Below are 13100 nucleotides of genomic sequence, written 5' to 3' on the forward strand. Positions count from 1 at the left end.
TCCAGCAGAGCCAGCGCTGATTGGCCGAATTCCGTACTCTGGCCAATCAGCACTGGCTAATGCATTGTATTGGCGTGATGAAGCAGTGCTGAATGAGTGTGCTTAGCACACACATTCAGCTCTACTTCATCGGGCTAATAGAATGCATTGGCCAATCAGCGCTGGCCAATGCATTCTATTAGCGTGAACTGAGTTTGCACAGGGGTTCTAGTGCACCCTTGGCTCTGCTACATCAGATTGCTACATCTGATGTAGCAGTGCCGAGTGTGCATCAGATGTGTAGTTGAGCAAAACTGACTCAGCACTGCTAAGTCTCTGCATTCGCATAGGAATGCATTGGCCAGCCTTCGGCCAATCAGCGCTGGCTCTGCCGGAGGAGGCGGAGTCTAAGGTCGGACCTGAATGGAGACTGGTGTGGAGCGATCTTAGACTTCGCCTCCTCCAGCAGAGCCAGCGCTGATTGGTCGAGTTCCGTACTCTGGCCAATCAGCACTGGCCAATGCATTTCTATGGGGAAAAGTTAGCTTGCGAAAATCGCAAACTGACAGGGATTTCCATGAAATAAAGTGACTTTTATGCCCCCAGACATGCTTCCCCTGCTGTCCCAGTGTCATTCCAGGGTGTTGGTATCATTTCCTGGGGTGTCATAGTGGACTTGGTGACCCTCCAGACACGAATTTGGGTTTCCCCCTTAACGAGTTTATGTTCCCCATAGACTATAATGGGGTTCGAAACCCATTCGAACACTCGAACAGTGAGCGGCTGTTCGAATCGAATTTCGAACCTCGAACATTTTAGTGTTCGCTCATCTCTAGTCCCCATATCATCCCCTAAATGAATATAGACCCCCCCCCCCATATAAAACAGACCTCAAATCAGACCCATAAATGAAAACAAAGTTGGAAACTTGGTCCCCTAAATAAAACGAGCTCAGACTCAATGGGGCAGAATTATTAAAGGGATTACCATTAAAAACTTTTTTTTTCTAGTTGACACGTTGGAATAGCCTTAAGAAAGGCTATTCTTCTCCTACCTTTAGATGTCTTCTTCGCCCCGCCGTTCGGTATGCAAATGAGTTCTCTCGCAGCACTGGGGGCGGGCCCCAGCGCTCAAACAGCACTGGGGGTGTCCCCAATGCTGCAAGAGAACTCTCTCCAGCGCCACCTCCATCTTCTTCCTCCAGGGCTGGGGTCACACTTGTACGCCTGCACATTCGGCTCTGCCATAAAGCTGCAGGCAGAGCCGAGTACACATGCCGGCGGCCATTTTTTTGTGTGGTCGCTTACGTGAGCATGCGCAGTACACTCTGTACTCCACAGAACTACAGGAGTGTACTGCGCATGCTTGCGTAAGCGGCCACAAAAAAAATAATAAAAAAAAGTTGTCTTTTGGAAGGCTGGGAGTGAAAAAACCAAATTGAAAAATGGCTGCAGCAATAAGGGGTTAAAACACAATCATACTGCCCCCTTGTATGTTTTTTTTATTTGAATAAGAATTTTAAGGTCATGGCCAGATACATGATATTCGGAGAACATCGTTTCACTTTCTCCCACCAGGTTTTTATTTTACTCTTCGGTAAGGTGGTGAATGTTGCCCTCTTCCACAAAGTTAGCCTTTGGTGGGCGACTAATGTTACGTCCTCTTTCAGGATGGGCTTGTGTATATTATGTGCATATGTCTGGAGTAGCAAATCCCACGTGTGCAGCATGGTGGCTCAGTGGTTAGCTCTGTAGGCTTACAGCACTGAAATCCTGGTCTCAAATCCAGCAAAGGACATCTGTATTATTATTATTTATATAGCACCATTAATTCCATGGTGCTTTACATTTGGGGGTTACATACAATTCACAAAATATACAGGTACATATCATACTAACAGTGATCGGCTGGCACAGTGGGGTAGAGGGCCCTGCCCGCGAGGGCTTACAATCTATGAGGGAAGGGGGGTAGAGACAGAAGCAGAGGGGGAGACTGTACAGATGGTGGTGCGGTGATAGTGTTATTGGAGGTTGTAGGCCTTCCTGAATAGGGGAGTCTTCAGGGCCTTCTTGAATCCTGTGATTGTGGGGGTCAGTCTTATGTGTTGTGGTAAGGAGTTCCAGAGTATGGGGGATGCACGGGAGAAGTCTTGGAGACGGTTGTGTGAGGAGCGGATGAGGGCAGAGCGGAGTAGGAGGTCGTTGGAGGATCTGAGGTTACGTGTGGGCAGGTAGCGGGAGATGAGGTCAGAGATATATGGAGGGGACAGGTTGTGGATGGCTTTGTATGTTAGCGTTAGTAGCTTGAACTCAATTCGCTGGGCTATGGGTAACCAGTGGAGGGACTGGCAGAGGGGAGCAGCCGATGAAGATCGGGGGGTGAGGTGGATTAAGCGAGCAGCACAGTTTAAGGTGGACTGGAGGGGGGCGAGGGTGTTTGCCGGGAGTCCATGCAGAAGGGTGTTGCAGTAGTCTAAGCGGGAGATTATGAGGGCCTGGACGAGCATCTTGGTAGTTTCTGGGGTGAGGAAGGAGCGGATTCGGTGGATGTTCTTGAGCTGGAGGCGACAAGAGGTGTTGAGGGTTTGAATATGTGGTTTGAAGGATAGGTCAGAGTCCAGGGTAACCCCAAGGCATCGGGCCTGTGGGACAGGGGTAAGTGGGGTTCCATTAACTTTGATAGATGGGTCAGGTGGAGGGGCCATACAGGATGGGCTGAAGATGATAAACTCTGTTTTCTCCATGTTGAGTTTGAGAAAGCGGGAGGAGAGGAAGGAGGCTACGGCCGCTAGACAATCTGGAACTCTGGCCAGCAGGGAGGTAATGTCTGGTCCAGAGATGTATATTTGGGTGTCGTCGGCATAGCAGTGGTACTGAAAGCCATGAGATTCTATGAGTTGGCCCAGGCCAAGGGTGTAGATGGAGAACAGGAGGGGTCCTAGGACGGAGCCTTGGGGGACACCTACAGAGAGAGGGCGTGGTGAGGAGGTGGTGTGCGAAGGGAGACGCTGAATGTGCGGTCAGAGAGGTATGAGGAGATCCAGGAATGGGCCAGGTCTGAGATACCAAGGGATGAGAGAATTTCTAACAGGAGGGAGTGGTCAACCGTGTCAAAGGCAGAGGAGAGGTCGAGGAGGAGGAGGACAGAGTAATGGCGCTTGGCTTTGGCGGTTAGCAGGTCGTTAGTGACTTTTGTTAGGGCAGTTTCAGTGGAGTGCCGGGGTCTGAAGCCTGACTGAAGTCTGTCAAAGAGCAGGTTGGACGAGAGATAGGAGGAGAGTTCTGAGTGGACGTGTTGCTCGAGAAGTTTTGAGGCGTACGGGAGCAGTGAGATGGGACGATAGTTGGCAGGAGAGGACGGGTCCAGGGATGGTTTCTTAAGTATAGGAGTGACAGTGGCGTGTTTGAAGGCTGAGGGGAAGGATCCATTGGTTAGGGATAGATTGAAGAGATGGGTTAGGGCTGGAGTAATGACTTCAGTGAGCTTGGGGATGAGATGTGATTGAATCGGGTCGAGCGCACAGGAGGTGAGGTGGGATTTGGAGATTAGGGAGGAGAGTTTTTCATCAGTGATGGAGGAGAAACAGGTCAGGGATGGGGAGCAGCGAGTAGTTGGGTGGATGGATTGTCGGGGGAGTAGGGTGAGACTGTCTCTGATGGTGTCAATTTTAGTTTTGAAGTAGGAGGCGAAGTCGTCAGCTGAGATAAGTGATGTCGGAGGGGGGGCGGGAGGACGGAGTAGGGAGTTGAAGGTGGAGAATAGTTGTTTGGGGTTGCGAGAGAGTGCGGATATGAGTGTGGTGAAGTAGACCTGCTTGGCGGCGGTGAGTGCGTTCTTAAATGTGAGAACTGCCTCTTTGTACCTGAGGAAGTCCTCCTGGGAGTGGCTTTTTTTCCAGAGGCGCTCTGCAACCCGCGAGGCACGTCTCAGTTTTTTAGTCTGGTCAGTGTGCCAGGGTTGTCTATTGGTTGGTCGGGCTCTGGAGTTTGTGTAGGGGGCTACAGAATCAAGGGCTGAGGTAATGGTGGTATTATAGAAGGCAGCAGTGGCATCTGTGTCCTGGATTGAGGATATGTCAGCGAGTGGTAGGAGAGAGTCTGAGAGGGTGCAGGTGTCAAGGCGGTTGAGGTTCCTGCGGGGGCATGGTGGTTTAGAGAGTGGGGGGTCCGTTGGAGAAGAGAGGGCAGAGAACGTTAGCAGGTTGTGGTCAGAGAGTGTGGATGGAGAGTTAGAGAGGTTGCATATGGAGCAGAGGCGGGTGAATATTAGGTCTAGTGTGCCCCCCTTTGTGTGGGTGGCAGAAGAGGACCAGAGGGAGAGACCAAAGGAGGTGGTGAGGGACAAGAGACTGGAGGCGGAAGGGTGGTCTGTGTTAATGGGGATGTTAAATCCCCCATGATGATGGTGGGGGTGTCTGTAGATAGGAAGTGTGTGAGCCAGGTGGTGAAGTGGTCGATAAAGGCAGCGGTAGGTCCTGGCGGTTGATATATGACGGCCAGTCGGAGGTTGGCGGGTGAGTAGATACGAACAGAATGCACTTCAAAGGAGGGGGGGTTAAGGGCAGGTAGCGCCTGGATAGGGGCAAATGAACACTTGTCTGACAGGAGGATGCCTACGCCTCCGCCAGGTTTGCTGTTGGGGCGGGGAGTATGTGAGAATTGCAGACCTCCATAGGCGAGTGCAGCGGGGGAGGCTGTGTCTGAGGGGGTCAGCCATGTTTCAGTGAGACCAAGAAATGTAAAATCATTGAGAATGAAAAGGTCGTGGATGTAGGTAAGTTTATTACATACGGAGCGGGCATTCCACAGTGCACCGGGGAGGGCAGGGGGAGGGGTAGGAGTGAGTGAGATTGGTCTGTATGGAGTTTGTATGTTCTCGCCATGTTTGCATGGGTTTCCTCCCAAAGTCATACCGATAGGGAATATAGATTGTGTGTGCTACTTGTGACAGCAATGTCTATAAAGTGCTGTGGGATACGCCTGTGTCCAACACAATACCCATTTTGAAAGCCGTAGTCTTGGAACCAAGTAAATTTTTTTCAGCCGCCCTAGTGTCTCCATATGTTTGGACCACCCTGTATTGTGGGTATTCCCTTGACACCACTGCACCAGAAAACCCCCTTATAGTAGATTCACACTCCTGTCGTATCTCTGTTGTTTGGTTCTGTTGGGGGACCTGAACAATGGAGAGGTGGTCTGCTATAACAGATGGAGTCCAGGGGTCTTGACCCTCCCCAATCCCAATTTGCACAATGTGGTGGGCAAGGCGCAGATAGGGGCTCCAGGAGCATGTTTGGAATAAGAAAGGACCTTGCTACAAATGTGCGCCTCGATATCATTCATGTACACTAGTTTTCTGGCGTACAGGGAATGATGACTTTTCTCTACCGTGTCACCAAACCACTTTGGACCACTGCTAATGGTGTTGTGTGAGCAGCCTCCCAGGTCTTCACCCTTTAACCCGTACACAGGGATCTGGACTTCGGTGCAGAGGATCTACCAGGTTGCGAACTCCTGATATGGGCTTAGAATTGGTTACAGCTGGCCCCGGGCCAAGAAACACAGGTGCAAAGTATTGCAATGAATGGAGAATACGAGCATCAGGCACTTATCCTTTATAAGCCAATATGTTTATTTATAGGTTCTAAGTCTACATCTGTTCCCTCGTATCAGCCAGAACTTAGGAGAATAAAGTTAATAGACCCTTTCATCCCTCATGTCTTCCTTGTGTTTCTCCAGAAGAACATGTGTTCAGGGGGAAGCAGAGATACTAGGTCCCTGAAATATTCCATTTTCTAGCTCCATCTACACAAGAAATGGCAGAGGATTGCTATTGTAGAATTGCATTTTGTCAGCTCACCATATGGATCGCAAATCTGAGCTGCGCTTCTATATCAGATCATTTCCGCACAACTCCTTCCCTACTTATAAATATCCTCTACAAGCCAGCATATCATTACCGAAAACTCTATGTACAGTGCCGCTCTAAAAAAGTTTTTTTTGTTTTTTTAAAGAAGTTTTCAACCCCAAATGCATTTTTTACACAATTCTGTGGATAGGTCATCAGTATCTGATCTGTGGAGATCTGACACCCCCGGACCACGAACGGATCTGATCTGAAGCTACAGCAGTGGATGGGGACAAGAAGCCGCCCTCCTATTTAAGTAATAGGCACAGAGCTGCAGCGGTAGCCATTTATAGGAATTACCATACAGGTAATAGATAGACAACCTTGTGCTGGTGTGTTAGGGCCTCTCTGCCCTGGTTCATACTGTAGATACACAGTCCAGTCACATTAATGTGACCACCTGTCAAAATCCAGAACAACCACCTTTGGCAGAGCGGACCTCTGCGAGACGTGCAGGAAGAGAGGGGATGTTGTGATGATGTCACTGGGATGTTGAGCCATGCCGACTCCAGTGTCATGGCCAGCTGCGTTAGGTTACGCGGTTGAGCATTCATGGCGCGAACAACCCGATCGAGGTGGTCACATAGATTCTCGATTGGGTTCAAGTTCGGGGATTTGCTGACCAAGGGAGTACGGTAAACTCATCCTGGTGCTCCTCGAACCACGCATGTACACTGCGAGCTTTATGACACGTCGCATTGTCCTGCTGGTAGATGCCATCATCCTGAGGAAAAACATTTCGCACGTAGGGGTGAACATGGTGCGCAAGGATAGATGCATACTTGTGTTAATCCATCGTGCCTTCCACAATGATGAGTGCACCCAGATGGCTGATGACACGCGCCTTCTGTGATTGGTTATTTAACGTTGACGTCAAAAGTAGGTGGAGGTCACAATAATATGACTGGACTGTGTAGTAGGGCACCCCCATAATGACAGCTGTGTACCCCAACAGGGCATTTGCAACTTTGTCAAGATGACACAAGCTCTTTAAATTTCTTAGGCTAATTCACATGGATGAATTTGATTCCAATTTTGATGCAAATTCTCCTGCTTTCTTGCAGCGACATTCACAAGGTGGGAAAGGGGAGAGGAATCTGAGGCAGAACTTTCCAACGTGTAAAAGGGCCCTTAGTGCGGTGAAGGGTGAAAACAGCAGCATCTCTACATCATGTCCTACATGCAGATTTGTCTATAGCACAGAATGATGTCACATGTGAGTCCCCATCTAGTAAATACATAAACACAAAGCCTCTGACACAGATGTGAACAGAGACCAACAGCCGCATTCTCTGTTCTTGTTCAGCTACAATTTCTCAGAAAACAGCCTAGGAAAATAAAATTATTTATTGTCTCTTACTTCAGGTTCTCCCCTGGATTCCTGGATGTTAAAGGTGTAATTAAGACTATCCAGAGAACGATCCATCACCGTAATGGGGTTGTCTGTTTGTGCATCTTACAAGATATATACCATCCTCTACCTTATTCCATGTATATTGATTGTCCTCATAATTCATGTAGAACGCCCGGCCTTATCGCGGGGTGAAGTTTACCGTGCGCTTGTCAAACACAATTTCACAAGGTATATTTCAGGATCATTCCTCTGTACATTGCTGTACAATACAATTATACATGTCGGACATTAGTTATATATGACAAGCAAACAAGTCGCACGACAGGAAAACATTGAAAATAGTTTTAATGAAACTAACTCCATCATGAAGGTGTACGCAGAGCTCAGCATGGGCGTGTATTACAATGGGAATAAAGGACCAAACACAAGATCATCGGTGGGGTCACAGCCAGCTTATTTGTATGGACCGCTGTACTACCTTCCTTCTTAGAAGAAGGCTTTGAAGGAGTTTTCCCCTATCCATCTGTTATACTGAGTGTGAAACCTCTCACTATTCCCCTATACTCCTACCCAGACCACTGGAGCTGACAGTACAATACATGACATTGTATTACCCAAAGCAATAAGATCATTCCCGTTTTCACCGCATCTTTTTCTCATAGCTATGCATTGTCCTGATCCTCCTAGTAGAGATGAATGAACTGACAAGTGGGCGTTACCAGTAGTGGGTCTGTCCGTCTCACGCTCTCCGGTCACTATCAGACTGGGCAGGGACACACTTCCTGTGACAAGACGAAAGGTAGCAGACAGTTCTTACAAGATGTTTCAATGATCATGTATTCAGATATGTTAGGAGACCACACCAGTCCTCAGTGGTTAGGTCTATAGTCTTGCAGCACTGGGGTCCTGGGTCTGAATCCAGCCAAGGACGACATCTACATGGAGTTTGTATGTTCCACCCGTGTTTGTTTGGGTTTCCTCCAGAATTTAGATTGTGATTCCAACTTGATGGCAATATCTGTAAGGTGCTGCGGAATATGTTGGCACCAGGAAGGGGCCCCATTACAGACTTTGCATTGGGAAATAGGAAGTTCAGGTTACGCCTCTGTTTTAAAGAAGTAATCCAACTTTCTAACATTGACAGCCTATCCTTATAGTAGATTGATTAACGTGTGTTTGACATTTACGTCCCCCTGCAGATCAGCTGTACTAGCTCCCAGTAATACTCACATGCCGGACGCCACACTACTCAGTCATCGGACAAAGTTTAGGGACTGCAGCCAGTCCTATAGACTGCAATGGAAAACCTAAAACTACCACTACACATTGTACGATGCGTGAGCAGCGCAGCTCCTGGCATGTGAACATTATTGCGAGCCGCAGGGTCCTTGAACAGCTGATCTGCGGGGTTTCTAGCTGTTGGATCCTCAAAGATCTAATATTGATGGTCTGTTCAAAGGATAGCCCATAACTATTACAATGGTGGATAACCCCTTTAATATACATTTTGAACAAAGGGGAGGGGGGTTGGGGTCCATAACAACATTATTGGAAACCACCAGACTATTATTATTTACAAGTATTATAATAAGGATATCACATATAAGATGATGCCAATGTTGATGGGTGAAAATCTTTCTGTCCATCTCCACTGGCAACACTGGGTGCATGTGACCCCACTTTCTAACATGATTTTGGGATACACAGTGGTAGTGAATGGCTGAGCCCAACCCGTGGTGACTGATAGTGGATACAGGTTGTCCATGGCCGTGGTATGCCAATAATAGCGTTCATCTGTGACAAGGCACTATATACAATATCATCAGGACTTACAACATTATATTTTAATAATATATTTTATATATACATCGCTGAATAACAAAAATTCATTGTACATTACAAAAAATTGCCCCCCCCCCCTTCCCATAACGTCCATACATAACAAACTGTACATTGCCTTAGTAATGCAGCACATGATCTATTCTCCGGTGCTGATATTACGGCATTAGGAGCTGATCTAAAGTCCTCACTGATGATTCATATATGGCCCTGAAAAGATAAAAGACATTTACATTATTATATGTCAGTCTAGCCCGAGGCTGATTCAGCTCAGATAAGATCATACGCGGATCCTTCCTCTTACGTCAATGCAAAAACGTAACAAAAATCATTGTATTATGATAACTGCTGATGAACAGATGGACGGGGTCGTATTCACAACAAGCAAATACGCCTCATCCTAAAGAGTCCTGACAATGTCACGTCACTGGGTGAGCAGGAATAACTTGCCACCTAACATCTTGTGAATCCTTACAATGCTGGAAACGCTACTTATTTTAGGATGAGGTGCAAGACTTGCAATATATTAGGTGCACCGAAACAGAAATCCATGCCAGCTACTTCCCGACCTAGATCGCCTCCAGCTAATGTTTGCCAAAATTTTTAGCATTTTCCCACCAGTTGCTCCACTTTTGAACAGCAGGCATGGTTCTCCCCTCTAGTTGTCCTGAAACCAGATTTATCAACTGTGGCCTTTTAATAAGTCACATAAATTGTCACAATGAGAGATGAGCGAACACTGCCGTTTCGAATAGCACACTCCCATAGGAATGAATGGAAGCAGCCGGCACGCAGACTTTGCTGGCGGCTGCCCGCTTAACCCTCTGCGTGCTGGCTGCGTCCATTCATTCCTATGGATGCGTGCTATTCGAAACGGTAGTGTTCGCTCATCTCTAGTCACAATCTCACTCCGTTGAGTGGGCGACGTAGAAACTTCTCAGAATAGAAGTGTTAGACTTGTAGAGGTACCACAATGATCACACATTTGACTTCTTGAGGAGATAAGCGGAGGCTTGTAGTGTGACATAGCTCTCACCCTAGACAGAATGGCGTTGTCTCTGATACATAGTAGTTGGCTGAACAAATGTATGGCTGACCTCTGTCTAATATGTATGAGCAGCCTTATTGCAGTCTGTACAAGAGGTAACAAACTTTCCAGTCTAAAGATTATACAGAGATAGGCAGTTTGCCTGAAGTCATAGTCACTCAATGTACTCCACTGTTCGGTGCTCTATATGGCGCCATATTAAGGGGGTTGTACTGGGAGTCTATTTTTAATTATTTTTATACTTACATGAATCATGAGTTTTTTAGATGCCGGACCTAGGGCTTCTGGGTTGGCTCCTACTCAGTTCCATATGATTGGGGCCAGCACCGATGCCCGGATGGCTCCGCCTCCTCCCTTCTCTCCCGTTTTCACTACTAGTTATCTGTGCTATGGGAGACTTTACTCTAGTCAGCTGGCTCCCATATTACATGTAACTGCCTGTGAGCAAGGGTGCGAAGACAGAAGGCAGAGCGACCCAGGAGCTGGTTCACGTAACTAGTAATGGAGCCAGCAGCTAAAAGCCCCGGGAGCAAGTAAGTTAAAAAAAGACTCCCTGGCCAATCCCTTTAAGTAGTTTTTTATCTACTAGACACAATACATTCTGCATGAAATCTAAGGCATATGGGAGTTCTGCAGAGCCCCATAAAACTCTGTGGGTGCTGTAATAATTATTTATATACACCATATATACTTGAGTATATACGAGATATATATATATATACATATATATATATATGAAATTAGTGTAGATTTATGAAGTCTGCTCTTCAATTAACCCTCTAATAGTCTTGATTTACCTTTCTATATTTTCATCATCTTCCATTGTGATTTCTCTATAAGACTTGAGTTTCTGATGAATTGTTGAAGCAATGTTTTTGGCGGCAGCGGACAAAGTTTTACCTTTTCAAAAAAAATAAAAATGTTATAGAATGTATGAATACAAAATAACGTTGCACTCTAAAAGGAAACCTTCTGTACAATCCTACTGATCTTAGCTATTTTGCTGCTGCACATGGCACATGAAGCTCAGGCCCCAGGTTCTTCCTCTTTACTGATGACGGCAGCGTAGGCCATTAAGCTCTGCATGTGAATTGACATGTCTGTGCACATGTAGTGGTCATTTAACCTGTTATCTTATACCATGTGGGCATTATGGGGTTAACATACAATGGGATTCAATATACACTTAGAACTGTACCTTTGGCGCTGGCCATAATGATATGTAAGGACGCAGTCAGACTCAGGATCCCTTCAATGTCTCCCATGGAGATGAACTCAGACAACTCCCCTAAAAATGAACTGGAAAAGATAAAAATAAAGAAATGTAAATGTCGACATCAGATGCCGAGAGTCAGCGATTGTTACAATCCAGTCTGACTGTGAGAGGTAAAGTTGGACATGGAGGACAACTTTTCGCCACCCTCATGTGCTCCAACCACAGAAACAGCTAGACCAACTGGGAATGTGACATGAACCATGACACCACAGCGTGACAGACCGAGACAAGATACAGAAGTTATGAGAAATGAATGTCGTTCCAGGACTGTACATGGCCGTACACTCACCTCAGTACACTGGGAGTCTTTATAACAATGGACATTAGACACCGGGACAGCGGAGGGAGATCCGATACAGACGCTGGGGTGGTGATCTCACTTGGATCTGCAATCTAAAATGAATGCAGGTTAGATATGAGACTCATTCAGTCTTATCTATCATGGTGGCAGAAAGCTCATCGTAGTGAACGTCATACAAGAAGAGATTTCACTTTACTAGGGGCTTATTCCATTTCTGCACTTTTTGAAGTGTTCTCCATCAACAGGTCGCTCTGAAAAAGCTAGTTATTGTGTCTATCTATCTATCTATCTATCTATATATCTATCATCTATCTATCTATATCTACCATTATCTATCTATCTATCTATCTATCTATCTATCTATCTATCTATCTATCTATCTATCTATCGGCAGGCTGATCTCAGTAGAGCAGGAAGTATTGTATACTTGATTTCACAAGACAGGCACCTCCGAGGTTATTGTATTGGGCATGCCCAGCCTTTGTCCCTATAGCTGGGTGTCTTGTCCTTCACCTATCACTCACTTTCCTCTTTTCTTTCTCCATTTTCTCACTCTCATTTGCCTATTTCTTTGTTTCTATTGAACACAGAGCAGTTTTTGTTATTTCCTCCTACACATTGCTTTGTAACATTCAGAGTCGTGCATCGGCAGGATTTCCATTGGTACAATATACTTTCCTATACTGTAAGAACACGAGCTCTGCACTTTCCCAGCACATGCCAAAACGGTAATGTATGTATGTAATGCATGTGGACCTATGGATGCAGGTTAAGAAAAGTAAGTGAACCCTTTGGTATTACCGGATCTCTTCAATGATTACTAATAAAATGATCTCAATGTCCCAATTACGGACAATTATAATCTAACTATACTAATAACATATGTGAAGTTCTACAGTGCAGGGAGGAAAAGTAAGTGAACCCCTGTGCTCATATCTTCTCCAAAAGCTAACTGGCAAGAAAAGTTTTTTGATAAAGGATTTGTCCAAAATAAACACCAATGCCCCTGTGATACTCAAAGTGATACTCGCCTATCCCAAGTCCTCAGTTCGGACAGCATAGTCCCTTGCATGGTGACCATTGCCATCAATCATTGGCCTCAGCAGTCACATGTTAGGTGATGTATTGGCAGTAGTCAGGATGTGACCGCTGAGTCCAGTGTTTGATGGCAGCCATCACCTTGTCTTCACTGGGTCATCTGTGAATGATAGGAAAAGGGGGATGTGCTGTTGGTCCCTGCAAGGGAACAAGGGACACACTGCCTGAACTTGGCCCTGGGGGTAAGTGAGTATCATTTTTGTTTTATTTGACACCACCCCTAGTCCCTAGTGAAGTTTGGTTTTATCCCAGACATCACTTTGAAGCAGTGGAGATTGCTAGTGTGGGGTTCACAGAT

General features: G+C 46.3%; 1 protein-coding gene across 1 annotated transcript in view; it reads right to left on the minus strand.

Annotated features, from left to right (window-relative positions):
• Positions 1 to 9158: 9158 nt before the first annotated feature.
• NCAPG2 (non-SMC condensin II complex subunit G2) overlaps positions 9159 to 13100 on the minus strand; it is a 39271-nt gene continuing 35329 nt past the window's right edge. The window contains exons 25-28 of the mRNA XM_075271553.1: positions 11693 to 11796; positions 11326 to 11426; positions 10925 to 11027; positions 9159 to 9289 (exon numbers count right to left, since the gene is read on the minus strand). Coding sequence (XP_075127654.1) covers positions 9238 to 9289; positions 10925 to 11027; positions 11326 to 11426; positions 11693 to 11796 — 360 coding nt within the window. The 3' untranslated portion in view covers positions 9159 to 9237. The remainder of the gene's footprint in view (positions 9290 to 10924; positions 11028 to 11325; positions 11427 to 11692; positions 11797 to 13100) is intronic.

This window comes from Leptodactylus fuscus, chromosome 4 (assembly GCF_031893055.1).
Source record: "Leptodactylus fuscus isolate aLepFus1 chromosome 4, aLepFus1.hap2, whole genome shotgun sequence".
Classification (NCBI taxonomy): Eukaryota; Metazoa; Chordata; class Amphibia; order Anura; family Leptodactylidae; genus Leptodactylus; species Leptodactylus fuscus.